General features: G+C 43.6%; 1 protein-coding gene across 1 annotated transcript; it reads right to left on the reverse strand.

Annotated features, from left to right (window-relative positions):
* Positions 1–1,840: 1,840 nt before the first annotated feature.
* On the reverse strand, positions 1,841–14,718 carry LOC123039224 (uncharacterized). Its single transcript, XM_044462477.1, has 22 exons — positions 14,203–14,718; positions 13,578–13,640; positions 13,291–13,362; positions 13,096–13,203; positions 12,920–13,000; positions 12,617–12,670; positions 12,393–12,518; positions 12,155–12,244; positions 11,942–12,061; positions 11,744–11,860; positions 11,541–11,657; positions 11,384–11,440; positions 11,176–11,250; positions 10,965–11,053; positions 8,179–8,227; positions 7,808–7,881; positions 6,712–6,961; positions 5,807–5,930; positions 4,847–5,190; positions 3,056–4,739; positions 2,441–2,691; positions 1,841–2,265 (listed from the first exon to the last, which is right to left on the reverse strand). Exons 1-22 carry the CDS (start codon positions 14,410–14,412, stop codon positions 2,206–2,208), a joined length of 4,215 nt encoding a protein of 1,404 aa, XP_044318412.1. The 5' UTR covers positions 14,413–14,718; the 3' UTR covers positions 1,841–2,205.
* Positions 14,719–15,674: the final 956 nt, after the last annotated feature.

Consider the following 15,674-nt stretch of genomic DNA (forward strand, 5'->3'; position numbering starts at 1 on the left):
ACACTTTGATCTTCGCAACATGAGTGGAATTGACCGCTCCACACGATCACTTCACTCCCGGTGGTCGACCATCAATAGGGATTGTCAACAATGGTCGGCCGCACAAAAAGCGGTTGACAAGTTGAACCCAATTGACACCAATGATGATGATAGGGTAAGTGTGGTTTCATCATTCCTCATGTTCACATCATGCTTGTTGTTGGTGTTTCTTGTGCTAACTTGTTTTGTTTTCATGTAGTTGAACATTGCACAAAATTTGTTCAAAGGAGAGGAGAAGAGGACCAAGAAGGGGAAGATCAAGAAAGGAAGGCCATTTACCTTGCCTCATTGCTATGAAGTATTGAAGGATGATGAGAAATGGAAGAAGCGTGAGGATATTGATGATTTGGATTTGAGCAAAAAACGCAAGCGAACAATTGATTTGGAAGATGATGATGAGGATGATGCATCAAGTGAAGATGGCAAGAGAAGCCCCACCCCAAACTCGGTTTCATACTCGAAGCCAAAACGACCGGATGACACGAAGAAAGACAAAGAAAAGAAGAAGAGGAAAGGAGATGATGAGATCAAAAATACTATGGAAGCAATTGTCAACGCAAGAAGAGAAGCCAACGAGGTTAGGAAAATGGCAAGGAACCAAGATGCCGCGGCCGAGGAGAGGAGGTTGGCGGCCGAGGAGAGGAGGGTGGCCGCCGAGGAGAGGAGGGTGGCCGCCGAGGAGAGGAAAGTGGCATTGGAGGAGAGGAAAGTGGCATTGGAGGAGAGGAAGATGGCCATGGAGGAGCGAGCTAAGTTGTTGGAATGGGAGAATCACTTGTTCTTCTTGGACACATCTTGGTTCAATGATGCGCAAAAGGAGTATGTCAACCTTGCCCGTGAAGAAGTCTTGATCCAAAAAAGAGACATGATTCGCACAATGGGTGGCGGTGGCCTTGGCGGCATGGGTGGCGGTGGCGGCATGGGTGCCGGTGGCCTTGGCGGCATGGGTTTCATGGGTAGCTTTGGAGCTACCATGGGCGGCATGGTTCCATGGGTGGCTTTGGAGCTACCATGGGCGGCATGAGTTTCATGGGTGGCTTTGGAGCTACCATGGAGACCATGAGAGGCTGGGTGGCTTGGACGGCATAGGTGGCATGGGTGGCATAAGTTTTGCGTCTCTTATTGGGGGCATGGGTGCACCTCCGGGCGCCGGTGTGCCACCTTCGCATGAAGATGCCGTTGAAGATCTTGGCAACACCTTCCGAGCTTCACGTGACGAGGATACGGCGAGAACAATAAAGAGGAGGAAGAATCGTCTTCAGAGGAGTCAGATGAATCGGAGGAAGAGGATGAAGACGAAGACGAGGACGAGGCTTGATTCTTGTGTCTTTCGTTTGTGTCATCATAAACTTGGTTTGCATGTTGAACTTGGTTTAATTATGTTGTGGGCATGAATTTGAACTTGTGGGCATGAATTTTTGGGCACGAACCTGGTTGGAATGATGTTTGTGATTCAATATATGCCATAAGTTTTGTGTTGAAGTGTGAAATTTGTGCCCAAAATAAAAACAAATGTGTGCACCGGCTGCTCGCGCACTACATTTTAGCGCTACTGCTGGAGCAAGCGCTACGCGACGTGTCAAACCCGGCGTTGTGCGCGCCACAAACCGAATTTTAGCGCCTGCGCGTTGGGCGCTTGTTGGAGATGCTCTTAGCTGTCAGCTGACTTAGTAGTACCAAATCAGCGACAACTAACAGGGTAAAGCAAGGGTGCTGAAGCAGTCTGATGACTTGCGTCCTATCATCATACTACAGATAGGAAGTGTTTCACCCGGAAGGGAGGATACCAAATGAAGGTGGAGTAAATGACTACAGACAACAATTTAAATTACGGTTAACTCAGCCAAATGTTGTTCACTGGCACAAATCTTAGTCTTATAGACGGTAGATCCAGAATTTTAGTCTCACCAAATCTTCCAGAATAGCAATACTATATTTATATATATAAACACAATAAAAGAAGAACCAACAGCTTGGCAACAAGTCCATCTACAATCTACAATGCTCAACTTATTCCGTTTGCGCCTTCTGAGCTCTTCTGCTATGTCGAGCTCCAAGCCTAGTCTTGCAAATAGCAAACAAGATCTCTTCAGATTTGCATCAGTCAAACTATTTTTGAGCTGTATCCAAGTTTAGCGAATGTACGCACTACCAACGGCGCTTCAGTTAGCACTTGCTGTGTTTTGGCCTTTTCAGCAGCTTGTGGCTAGGTGCCGCATGGTCATCCTGCAAAACATGTGGTGAAGAATGTCAAGTATACTAAACCAGGAAATCTGCAGTACGTACGAGCAGTGCACCAGCTTCTTGTTTTTTAGCTATTTTTTCCGACTCCAACCAGGTTGGTTTTCACAAATCTCTAAGAAATGGAAGCCTGACATATAATTGTTGACTAAATTCTCACCTTATACAGTGACGCCGCAGAATCAGACCTCATGGCTTGATATTGGTTCTGGCCAAGAGACTGGACAGTCTCAAGTGCATCTACTGTAAGCTGCCAGCCACAAAATGCTGCACTATTTGTGCTGGAACCAGTATTCATAGTGCAAGCAATGGCAACATATCCATTTACCCATGGACAATAGTTGTTGTGATGCTTAATTGGATCAAATTCTGGAAGACCCGTTTCATAATCATTCTCTCCATTCGTTGCTCCTGAAAACAAAATGACAAAACGTAAATAGCATATTCACATTAAGATAAAATTATCTGAATGACACAAAACACAAAATTCAGCATCGAAAAATTAATCAGCATCCGAGTATAGGTCCTATACAGGACCACAGCTTGGCAGTCATTTGACCAAGTATGGGATGCCAAACTGCTACTGGCTCAACTATCAAGTCATCAACATCTTGAATTCTTAATGACAAATATTTTAGTCTGATAAATAAATTACCCCAATGATGTATACTTTTCAGCTCAGAAGCACCTTATATAAGATTTGATTAATATGGTTCAACAAAATCAGGCATATGTAACATGTAAGCACAGAGAGAATAGTTAGATGCTGAAGTACCAAGATCATTTCCTGGGTCATACTCGTCCTTGGTCAGCATTTTACCAGTCTGAGTCACTTCATCTTTAGATAAATCAATGCCAGAATAAACTCTTGCATTGCAAGAAAGGGAATGTTGTATGTTACTCTCCTGGCCTCTGGCATGGCTCATCTTCTCTCCACTCTCGACCGAATCAGCTTTAGTTGAACCACTGTCAACTCGACCCACTAACCGAGATGCCATATCGTGGCTATCACCCTGAGGCTCTTCTCGACCAGCATCTCCAGGGACAAACTCATCCATTATTCCAGGTCCAGGAGCTGACTCACCAGTATGCCCCATGGTTTCAGTAAGCTCGGGAACTGGTTCCACATCTCCGACAACACTCTCAGTTTTATGTTCAGAAACCTCAACTCCATGAATTTCGGCTTCATGACTAGCACCCATCCCAACACTGCCTCCGCTAACTCCAATGCTAAGTTGATCCCTAGCAAAAGCAGGAGCTGTTTCTGCATTGAGGACTTCTTCCCCTCCATTCATACTACTCCCTCCTATATCTCTTGCATTACTGTCAGCAGCAGGCTGTACAAAATTGCTTTCCTGTGCTTGGTTGCTATAATTGAGATCCAATGTGTCACTCATTCCACCACTCCTGAGTGCACTTGAAGGCTTCTCAACATCATCACCATCACATGGATGGTATTCAACACTCTCCATTGAATTTTCCTCCGCACCGTGAATAATATTCATTGCAATAACAGAAGATGCCCTCATGGAGTCTCTAGCAGACGAGTTGCGAAGGATAGATGGACCCTCTTTAGATGGCTCAAATCTGTTGACATCTATATCCAGCTCAAGACTTAAATTTCTGCTGGGACCAGCTCCGGAAGAAGATGGACGATTGACATCAAAAAGATTAAAGCCACGAGGCCTTTTGTTCCGAATATCTGAGTTTTGTACAGCATCATCAACTTCATCACCGTCGCGGTCAATTACAGTTCCTTCTATACTGTCAGCAGGCTGAAGCCTGTTTATTGGCTTATCAGCTGTACTCCCACCTTCCTCCAGATTACGCTTCCTCGAACTGGGGCCACGAGATTCAAATGAGGCTGCATAGCCACCAATCTCACTCCCGGTAGGCTGACCGATCATCAGATCTATTCCCATCCCCTCATTCTTGAAATTTTCAGGCATTGAGAGCATCCCAGAATGGGTTGGTGGCAATCCTCCTGCCATTGTCAGATTTAGGTCAACCGGAGCATTTGACAATGATTTTCCCTCAACAATGCATGCCTCATCACGTCCTTCAGCAACCCATCCATTGATCCCACTCGTAGCACTAATTCCACGTGCCAACATGGGTTTAGTCCCTGCATCAGGTGCATCAATGTTGCCGAGATTAAGATGAGAAGGACGTGGAACGGATCTGAAGTCCCAGATTCTCACTGTAGCTCCACATAAGCTGCAATCCAGCAAAGGTGACCTCATGCTGCATCCAGAATCTTTTACACGTAGTTTGCCTTTCCCCTTATCTTTCTTGACTGATGTAGAGTATGAATTTTGCTGATGCTCAGGAAAGCGGGAGCATTTATCTGGTTCAGCTGAGGCTGCATTTTTTGCAGAGTGGGTTGAATTTTCTTCCCAGTCTTGTACGTTCGGAAGCCATCTAGGTTCCCATCCACAAAGGCTAATAAGCTTCTGCGCCTGGATACATTAGATGTATTGACCTAGATTAAGTAAAGCTAAAAGTTCTGCGACAATAGTAGCAACAAAATGGTCATCATGAAGAGCATAAATGAAAAGAGATATACTTGAGAGTAACTGCAGGTTTCGTCTTGATGATTGACATCAATTCCTGTTGTACCATCTGTTTTGTAACCCAGCTCCCCACACAGAATTGCGATTGATTGGGATAAGACATGTTCAATCTGCTGACTCCTAGTGAGTTTCATACTCTCTATTGCAGACGAGGCAATAACAGGGAGAGATATAAACTGCAACAGCCCCTCACAGCGATCTTTAAAACCACCAAGAAGAGCTGATGGTGTGAAGTGGAGCTGTACCAAGCTATCAGCACAGCTATTCCCTCTCCAGGGACAATCATTCTGGTGCGATGCATCAAGCTGTTCAGCAAAGGCTTCTCCAGCATTTGCAACTACAACAAAACAAAGGGGAAGTTAGGTTTCACAGCCCAAAATGTGTCAAATTGTACAGAACTAAGAAGTTCAGCTAAACTAAGTATGGCATAAGTAACATCAGGTAGAACTGTGGAAATTGTAGGAACCAACCCACATGGCCATATCTGTTGGTAATTCGGAGTATTCCAGTTTAACTTAAACTTCTACTGTAGTGGTGAGAATCTAAACTAAACAAAAAATTTCCTCACGTTCCAATGCAAGAGTTACATACACATTGTTGGTTAAGAGATGCACAGTACAACCGATGCTAGAGACAAAATTTCGGTCAGCGTGAACACTTGTACCAGTCAAATCAAACCTCTCTAATTCAGCTAATAGGAAAAATATTCACACAAAAAAAAGGAAGGGATTAGATATCCCCTATTGCACAATTTGCATCGAACTAGCAAGCATGACTATCTGAAAGAACACAATCATGCCATACATCCACGCAATTACTGTTATCATTTACTAAAGGTAACACATTCATGGTTTAACATTATGCAATATATTTGCACAAGTCAGACCTAAAACAGGACCAGTTAATTCGAAACTGAGAAGGCCAGTGACAAAATTTACTGACACGGGACATACCTTCAGCGGGGGACCAGGATGTCAATGCAGTAAATATCAGATGTGCGCCACATGAGTCGCATTCAATTTTGTCCACACCAATGTTCACCCAGCCCCTTTGAGCACAGGCCAGTGAACTAGCAGCCTGTAAAATTGAACAAATTAATGCTCTTTTCTAAACAAACTGTGATGCCATTTATCGTGCGTATGATTCTCCCTCTAATTTTTTGTAACTTAGAATTTCCAAAAGATGATTAACATATGCATCATTTGATTGAATGGAGCTTCAGTTGGGAAAACATGACAATTTTCCTACAGACATCTTAACTGCACATAGGCATGAATAATGCAAGCACACAGATGCTGAAAGGTACGTTAAGAATGTCTTATTCAGCACCACCAAGACCAAAAAAAAAAGCAGACTTACAAGAAAATCATCACTACTCTCTCTGTTTTGCTGTAACTATACATGGCATTGGGAGTCCCTGTTTCAACACAAGTCCGCTGAGGGAACCAAGAGTGCAGTTTTTGTCTCTTTGCAATTTTCCATTCTCTAATGATTTGGAAGAGTTCAAGTGATTGTAGCATGTTTGTATGCATGCACATTTCTCATTTTCTCTCAGTCACAATAAGTGTTTCCTAACTTGGTCTGTGCAAATAGTGTCATAGTGGGCTGTGGACACACAGAGCAAAAGAGAAGAATATCGAGGGCACAAGTGATAATTCAATTCGAAATAATTGTTAGATTGAGATTGAAATGACCAACATTACCACTTTTAAGTGTTTTATCATTATTCAGTTATTCTAAACATTCCTCTGAGAAAACTTTTGTTCTAAACTGAAAGGAAATACCATCACCTTACTGTAACCAACAGTACACTCGGACACAAATTTAAAGTTACACGGTTTAAGAGAGAAGAAGCAACCTTTGGTTTAGAAGCCCATGTTGAAGGCTTAAATGTGGCCAGTCGATGAAGTAAATCTCCTCGTTCCCATGGTCTATATGATGGTTGCGAAAAATCCATAGCAGCACCAACAGCATTAGTACTAAGAGATGGCTGAGCAGCATGTGAAGCAACATGGGACGATGACCCAACTTTAGATAACTGCTCGCTGCCTAACCAATCTATGGTAGCTACATTTGTTTGCGCGGGAGGAGATGAAGCACCGGCAGAACTGAGAAGCAAAAGGAAGAGCTTTAGTGCAAGCAAGCAATCTACAATATATGTGTATCACAGAGTACACTTAAAGAACTAAACATAACAAATTTACAATAGGCTTCACCCCTATTTGTTCAGGAAGATAATCAACACTTAATGTATTCACCATAACTTCATGTTTTTTTTATGGTGTAACCTGTACCTTTTCTTTTTAAGGGGCAAATCACATACTATGGAGAACTGACATGTGCAACAATGTTCATCATGTTATTAAATAGCAAATCGGCTATAATAAATTAGGGAAACCCCAAATTGGTTCATTTCCATATTTGGGACTTTGCAATTTACAATGCAATCAGAATAACAGACAGTAAATGCTTTGGAAGTTGGCAACAGAACACTGAAACCAGACCCAGAATATGGAGATCAACTGTTGGCGCCTAGCCAGTACACTCGGTGAAGCTGTGCAAAACCCAATTTATACCATGAGTGCACAAATCAACATCAATCTGCAAGCTGATACCCTCTGTAGCCATCGCAAGGCACCCCCACGACAGAAAGCCCATGCCACCAGAAATCAAGCTCTGACGAATTCGCTGGCTCGGCGAGAAGATAAGCTCGCTAGGGTTTAGTACACGCCCTACTTGGACCTATGTACCCACCTAGCTCGAAATTTCCTAGGGCTACAGCCCCCTCTAAAAGAACAGAATTTCTTAGCACGGAGCACCCCGCCGGCATCCCAAGGCGGCGCAACCTCCGATTCGGAGCCTGGCAAAGCAGAGCCACAGGGCAGAAAGCTAGCATCCAATCGTGCGACGGCTAGGAGACAGGGAAGGGGGGGGGGGGGGGAGAAGAGGAGTACCTGGCGACCGGGGTGGCGGGCGGCGAGTCTGAGCGCAGCGGCGGGTCCGCGGGCGCGGCCGACGAGCTCCTGACCTCCTCTCATGGCGGGCGGTGTCGACCTCGATGCGGGTTCCAGCCAGGTGAGGTGCGACCGCGTCGGAATCGAGCTCAGTGGGAACGAATGGTGCGCGTGTTTATCGTGGTGGATCTCGTTGGGTCTATAGGCCTGGCCTACTGGCTATGGTTTGGACCTTCGGCTTTGTTGTTTCCATCGTGCCATATGCCAAGTCCGTTTATTCTGGGATGTTGCTAAAAACAAAACAAGCTAAAAAAAATACTAAAACGAAACAAAAACAAAAAGTTTATTCTGGGATGATTATCAAGAAATACATCGGATTGTCTCTGAGCGCATATGTCCCCTGCTTCATTTGCATTCTTGCTGCAAATTTATTAAACATCGGGAAGATAAAGGAACCAAAAACAAAACAAGCTCGTGTAGGAAGCCAAGGGATTTATAACTAGGTCATATTTTAGTTATCCAACGTGCGGTAATACTTTATTATATATGCGAAGTAACTAGCGTTGTGCCGGCATGTGGGAGTAGTCCACTCAAAATGATAGATAGAGTACGACCCATTTAAGTAAAGAGATACGAGGGGAGCTATCTTTTTTTCTCCGATGATCCTCTCTTACATCAGTTGCCGCAAAACCTCACAAGGGAAGTTCAACTTAGGGCCTCCACTTCTTACCTTTTCACTTCCTACCGTTGATTTCATGTCTGCAACATCGATTATTCAAATGTAAAAGGACACTATTATTGACATCTACATGAGATTACCTAAGACTTTCACGTCGTAAGAATAATTTAGCTATGCCATGAAATTGCTAAAAACATCGTCAATAGGATTATGCTCTAACTGAAAACTCTAGTCTAGTAATAGCGCCAGCAACCCTCACCCACAAAAGAGAAATTCCATGCATGCATCTAAGTATCTAACGGAATCTTACCCTTGGTAAAATGCTGAGATCAAGCAATGTTATCGGGTTGTGGTTGCAGACCGGGCTTCATATCTTCCGTGTTCTTCTCTAAACTTGCCCTTCTCCATGCGTATGGCAACAGACGCTCGCTCCTTTCCAAACCTTAGCTAGTATTGATTAGACGACACCGACACCACCACAAAAAGTTGATGGAAGAAAGGAGTTCACAATCGACAAGATTAACACTGTGCGAGGGCACACAACTTAGTGGTGGCGGGGATTAGTTTGGCTTAGGGTTAGCTGTCAGGTGCATGTGGATGTAAGGGTGAGACATGATATGTAAACCCACAAGTAGACATTTATTAAAATAACTTCAAAATGTATCAAAGCTGTCTCGAAATACAACAGAAAGGATCGAATTTATCGAACTCTCCAAAATTCATTTCAACTACTAACGCATAATCTTAGTGTGATTTTCACTCTCTCGAAAAGACACACTTAATCATAGTTTATAAAGTCAAAACTTGGTCACATCCACTGACAATTGGGTTGTGCCACAATTAATGTTTTGCCGGGGTATTTTAATGGGTTGATTTATAAAAACGTTTCATGCTTGTGGCCTGCATGAGTAACATGTTACCTTGTGGACCCCAATAATGCACTAACGTCAGCTAGGGAGGTCACCCAAGTGAACTATCTGTCCTACGGGAGGTCATCCGAGCGAACGCCGCTATCTAGGAGTGTTCCCTCAAAAAGCCACTCCGGGCCCATGTTCGAGAATTGCCATGCTAAAATAGATGTATTTTACCATGCTATTGTATAAAGATTTTTCATTCTATTGTATAAAGATTTGCCATGTTGTAAAGAAAAAATTGACATGCTAGGAGAAAAATTGTCAAGAATTTGCCATGCTGCAGAGTAATTGCCATATGTTTCCAAAGATTTGCCATGCTGCAATATGGAGAATTGCCAGCCTAAAAAGGAATTTTCTAACTTGTTTGGATTTGCCATGTTGGCAGAATTTTTTGCCATGCTACATCTGAAGGATTTAGAATTTGTCATCCTGAGCAAATCATTTAGTGCCGCTAGCTCATAGTTCGCTTAGAGGGATGGGTATGGCAAACAGTGATTGCCACATGTCTTGCTTTGAGGACACAGAAATGGACGTGTTCGCTCAAAAAACTTCCTCGAGCCGACGTCAAATTGTCAGCATTTAGGTATTTAATTGAACCTCCTCTTACCATGAAAGGGAGAGTGTTGTACCAATGCATGCTTAGGGATGGCACCCGCAGGGTATGGATACGGGTGGAGCTACCTCATACCCTTACCCATCCACCCTGAACTTACCATCACCCATACCCATACCGTCAAGGGTACAATTTTTTCCCATACCCATCACCCGACAGAGTATATGGGTACCGCGGGTAAATATACCGCATTTACAACACATCAATTGAGTAGAAAATAGTTGTAAAAAGCAATATATAATCATAAATTATTAATAGCAACAAATTTTAAACAACAATGTACAATAACATATTGTAACATTAACACATTCTCATAAACAAAAATACTTGCCTATAAAGTGACACATAAAAATGTTAAAAAACAACACATAATCATACATAAACAACACATATGTATACACTTTAAGTTCACAAAATCAAGATAAATCGTAGAGATAATTTGACTACACATTAGAGTTTTTATCTAGCGTGATTAGGAGGGTAAAATTAATACATTATGATATTAACAGAAACCATTTGTTAACATTTTAGATGGGTACATGGGTACGCGGGCATGGGTTATACGATCCCATACCCGTACCCTTTCCACCCGACGGGTATGATATTTTTCCATTTAAGTACCCATGGGTAAATTTTTATCCCATACCTTTACCCTAACAGGGTTTTTACCCGCAGGGTACGTGGGTAATGGGTACCCATTGCCATCCCTAGCATGCTTTGTAGAGCAGAACATGAATGTCGTCTCTATTAATACAGATGATAATGCCAATTACTCCATATTTCCTACTAGGTTAAAACCAATGCAACTTTGCACACCTTTTCATCCATAAACTCGGATCTTTGTTTACAACCACGACTAGAACATGAAAAAACATCCACATGCCTTTCCTGAGGTTCCTGACTAGTTTTATCTTCTACTATCTCCTAACATTTAGATATGATCATGGAGACCTCCGGTGGCGGGTCTCATCGCCTTCGGCTATGCTACCCTCTGGCTTCCACATGACGTCCTTCAGGCCATTCGAGATACTATGGTAAAACTGCACAGGACGTGAATATCATGCAACAGATTAGTCTAAAAACCAACAGCAAAATTCATCTTTTTTGAAACAGTATGAAGTTCCGAAGTAATTTCACTGCAATATCTCAGTTTGAACCTCACCTTGTGGAATTCGAGGGTGTCGCCATTCGATTTGCGGAGCTCCACCATGTAGAGTGAGGGTGTCACTTCAAAAACCTGAGGTTATTACAGATGGAACCATGTCAGTCCATATACCATGCAAGAATAGTGCAACGCAACATATAACAAGGCAAAGCGATTCTCTCAACAACAAAAAAAAACAAGGCAAAAGCGATACTATGAAATATACCTCTGTTGCAATTGCCAGCTGACCTTTCCTTCCAGGATTCTCTCCTTGCAACTTCAGCTGATTTGATTTAATTCCAGAAAATTGTCATCAGGATAATGTTCAGGTAAAATGGAAACATGCTGTAATTGTTTTTTTTATCTGCTAATATAATAGGCACCTTGTAGTTGCGCTTCTGTACGTTGAAGCCCATGGGTCCTGCTGCTGCTTCAATTTTCGACAATATTTCGTTTGCTGGAAGCCTCGACGCAAACCGTGTTTCACGTTTAACAGAATCCTATTTATAGCAAGATTTCAAATTAAAAGGAATCCCATTGGTTATTAAAATCTTAATTCATGAACAATTTGAGATGTTGAGCATACCGTTTGCTTCTCAAAAAGTGTGCCAAGATTGAGGCCCTGGGAGGTAGAGATCAACTCGAATGCATTCATCACTGCCGGTCTTTCTTCACGTCTCTCGACAACAAGCTGTGCTGGGTCCTGGATCATTACAAAAAATGTTACCAAGTCCATCCACCGCATTAGGACACATGTTGATATAACATGGTGAGAAATACTTACCCCAGATTCGTTGAAAATAGAGTTAATGTCATCCAGATTAACTTCTGCTGTCTCAAACCTAGGAGGCTGATATCCTTTCTTGAACCACTCATTGTTAATAACCTCAGCAATAGTTATTCTCTGCACAGGGCAATAACAATGACGTGAGCTATCTCTCAGATATAAGCTTTGATAAAACAAACTGACATGATACCAACGAACAGATGAACATACAGTGTTAGGATTAGGATCTAGTATCTTCTTGATGAGCTTCTTCGCGCTCGTCGAGAACCAAGATGGGCAACTGAAGTCTGCTTTGTATATCTGCATGAACAAGCAGGTTATCTTTCAGGCACTTAATTATTCTGGTAACATCGACCAAGCACTTGGATCATATTAGTAAAAGCATTTTTTTTCGTCGCAAAAAGAGGAACTTGCTTTTGACAACAAAAAAACAGCAAAAGTAATTCACCTTCTTGTAAAGCGCCATGAGATTTGAATCTTCAAACGGAAGGTAGCCTGCCATGAGGACAAAGAGAATCACCCCACATGACCACAGATCAGCCTTGGCTCCGTCATAACCTTTGTTGTTTATAACCTGTAAGCCCAAGAGAGTATTGAAAAATGAGAACAAAATATTCACTTGAATGGAGAGAAGTAGATAATTAATTTAAGGTGTGGATGCAAATGAATAACCTCGGGAGCAACATAATTGGGAGTTCCACAAGTCGTATGCAACAGCCCGTCCTCCTGCAAGATAGCAGAAAGATATGCAGAAATAATCGTCAGATTCTATCGGCTGATCCGCAATCACGCTGTCAGATAAATAGCAAAACATAAAAGAAGCCAGGCCCGCTGGAAGGAACACTGAATTTTCCATCACAATGGTTTTTTTATTTTTTGAGGGAAACAGCAGGACTCTGCTGCATATTTTTATTGATTTTAAATAAATAATACAAGGTTCAAGATGGAAAAAGAGAAAGCAGTCAATTAGCTTACTCTGACTTGCTGCGATAGGGCGCTGAGTCCAAAATCGGACACCTTGAGAGTACCGTTAGCATCAAGCAGAAGATTTTCAGGCTGAAACGTGGAAGAAGAAAATGGTATCAGACCACTTTTTGTTTCTTCGCATAGGGCAGATGAGTAACCACCACGGCACCGGCCCGCCACGATACCTTGAGATCACGGTGATAGACACCTCTGCTATGGCAGTAGTCGACAGCGTTGATGAGCTGCTGGAAATATTTCCTGGCGTCGTCCTCTTTGAGCCTCCCACGCGAAGCCTAGACCACGATCACCGCAAAAGTAAGCATATAGGCAGAGTGGGAAGCAAAGCATAACCCAAAATGTTGAGCAAGGTATATACTCACGATTTTGTCGAAAAGTTCGCCACCTGTGACAAGCTCCATGACTATGTATATCTTTGTCCTGCTGGCCATCACCTTTAAAGGACACGCCAATTAGAAGTGGACATGGTCATTTACATACATAGTCGAAAGGCAAAAGGTACGTAGTTTTAACCAGAAATCAAAAGATAACCAAAAAAAAAATATAATTTCCTCATGCGAGGAATATGAGCAAATAATTAGTAGTCCACTGTACTTTGCTTAAAATGAAGATGATGATTTCAGGTTGCGCTAGTACTACTAGTCTATACCTCGTACATGCGGATGACGTTGGGGTGCCTGATGAGCTTCATGGTGGAGATCTCGCGCTTTATCTGCAGAAAGAAGAGGTGTATCATTCAGAGGCCAAACAAAAACAAAAGTGAAGAGCCAAATTTGATCACGGCCGCCAACTAAACTCTGCGCTTTCCAACCAACGCGCACGAGACGCCCGCCAAGCCTTGGTCTTGGTCTTGGTCTTGGCCTCGGCCTCGGCCTCGGCCTCGGCGGGCGCATTGAATTGAATTGAATTGGCGGTAGAACGCTATTCTGGAACGCCGTTGCTGCTGCCGGTTTCACGGATTCTCACGTCTAGGCGTTCCAGCAAGTCCAACTAGTAGTACTACTAGTAACTCTTTCGTCCAATGGTTTTCACCAAACATTTTTTTAGAAAAAAAAAACAGCCCTATAAACCTCCCCTTTTTTTTAACAATAACAATGCTTGATGATCGAGAAAGATGATCAAGGCTATGCCTCCCTTTTAGTACAACAGAAATAATCTGAACAGGCCATGGTTTTGGATTGGGAAGAAAATAATCTACAGTTTTTCTTTTTCTTTTTGGCCTTGGCTCCGAAGAAGAAGAAGAAGAAGAAAGACAAGATGGAAGATGGAAGTACCTGCGCGATCATCTTGTGCTTGAGGACCTTGTCCTTGTCGAGGATCTTGATGGCGACATTCTCGCCGGTCTCGACGTTCCTGGCGAACTTGACCTTGGCGAACGTCCCTTCCCCCAGCGTCCTCCCCAGCTCGTACCTCCCCACCCGCGTTCTCCCGCCGCCGCCGCCGCCGTGCGCGCTCATCTTCCCTCCCGCGCTCGAATCAACCATTCAGCCAATACCCACCGATTAAAAGAATTACCCGATAAACAGATCTGTTCCTGCGGGCGACTAGGACCTCTTCTTGTCGCAGGGCCTCCACTGCACGAAGAGCTCCTTGTTGTCCTCCCCTTGCTGCCGATGCCGCATGGAGTCTGGTGGTAGTTTGTTCTCAGCGAACTCGTAGAGTCGCAGGCATGGGAGTGGGATCGAGATTCAGGAAGAGAGGCAGTAGTAGTGGCGGTTAATGGCGGAACGGTAGGGGAGAGAGGAGAGGAGGGGGGATGGTGGTATGTATAGGCGGGCGGAGGCGGAGGCGGAGGCGGAGAAGAACGAGGGGGTGCGAGGAAGAAAGCGCGGTCCCGCCGCGTGCGTGCGTGCGTAGTGACGTCTCACGAAGGTGCGGTGCGGTGCGCCGAGCGTCGCGCGTGCGGGCGACCGGGCGAGCTTTCCTACAGCCCGCCTCTCTCTACTGTTCACTGCCGCAACTAGAGTTTGCTGCTCTGTCCGTTCAACGACTTTGCCACGATCTTCAAATTCTCTCTATATATATCTTCAGTAGTTCAATCGTAGTATTTCTTTTTCCAATCGTAGGTATATTCCACAATTAATTAATGGTCCTATATTTTTTTCTTCCCCAAGAGCTTGTTTGTACACTCGATGATATCATAGAAAAGCACATGAAACAAATATATGACACATGGGTGGCCCGGCAGTGCACCATCTGTATTCCACCACTATAAATTAGCGTTGTCCCTATCCTTTCGAAATCTTGCAATATTTATGCTCTATTTTTTACTCCTCGAGGAAGTGGCCGAGGTACACGCGTATTCAATTTTGGCTATTTCTCCATATACCTTGACTTCTCCTTTTGGCACAACACGATGACGTCTTCTTGTTTTGGTTTGTGTTGGTTTACAGGCGACGCCAAATAGTAGTGATCGCAACAAAGAGGAATACGACGAGCGCAACCGTGGATGGCTTGCCAGTATTGCATTTGTATTTTGTTGCTACCAGTCTTTATAACGGTGATCTTGATATACTGATAAAGGCAAAGGTGTCCCGTCTTTCGATGAGATGGTGGCTATCTTTTTGGTGGAAGTCGACTTTGACGATCCGACTACGAACGTACGAGGACGTCGCACCTTAGCAATCGCTAAACCAATTTCGAGAGGTTATTGACCACGTCGGAGCACGATCAGCCTGACCACGAAGGTCTATTTCATGCAAGCAAATGAAGAACAAGCAAGAAACTAAGATTGCAATCTGTATAT

The sequence above is a fragment of the Triticum aestivum genome, chromosome 2B (genome assembly GCF_018294505.1).
Source record: "Triticum aestivum cultivar Chinese Spring chromosome 2B, IWGSC CS RefSeq v2.1, whole genome shotgun sequence".
NCBI classification, from domain to species: domain Eukaryota; kingdom Viridiplantae; phylum Streptophyta; class Magnoliopsida; order Poales; family Poaceae; genus Triticum; species Triticum aestivum.

Bases quoted from the DNA above. Each gene is read 5' to 3' on its own strand.
- LOC123039224 (XM_044462477.1), bottom strand. From the start codon at position 14,412: ATGGTTGATTCGAGCGCGGGAGGGAAGATGAGCGCGCACGGCGGCGGC. The intron at 8,228-10,964 runs GTCTCCATGATC...ATAAATTTGCAG, and splicing joins GATGAGACCCGCCACCGGAG to CAAGAATGCAAATGAAGCAG. The intron at 2,692-3,055 runs GTACTTCAGCAT...TTTTGTTTTCAG, and splicing joins TGACCCAGGAAATGATCTTG to GAGCAACGAATGGAGAGAAT.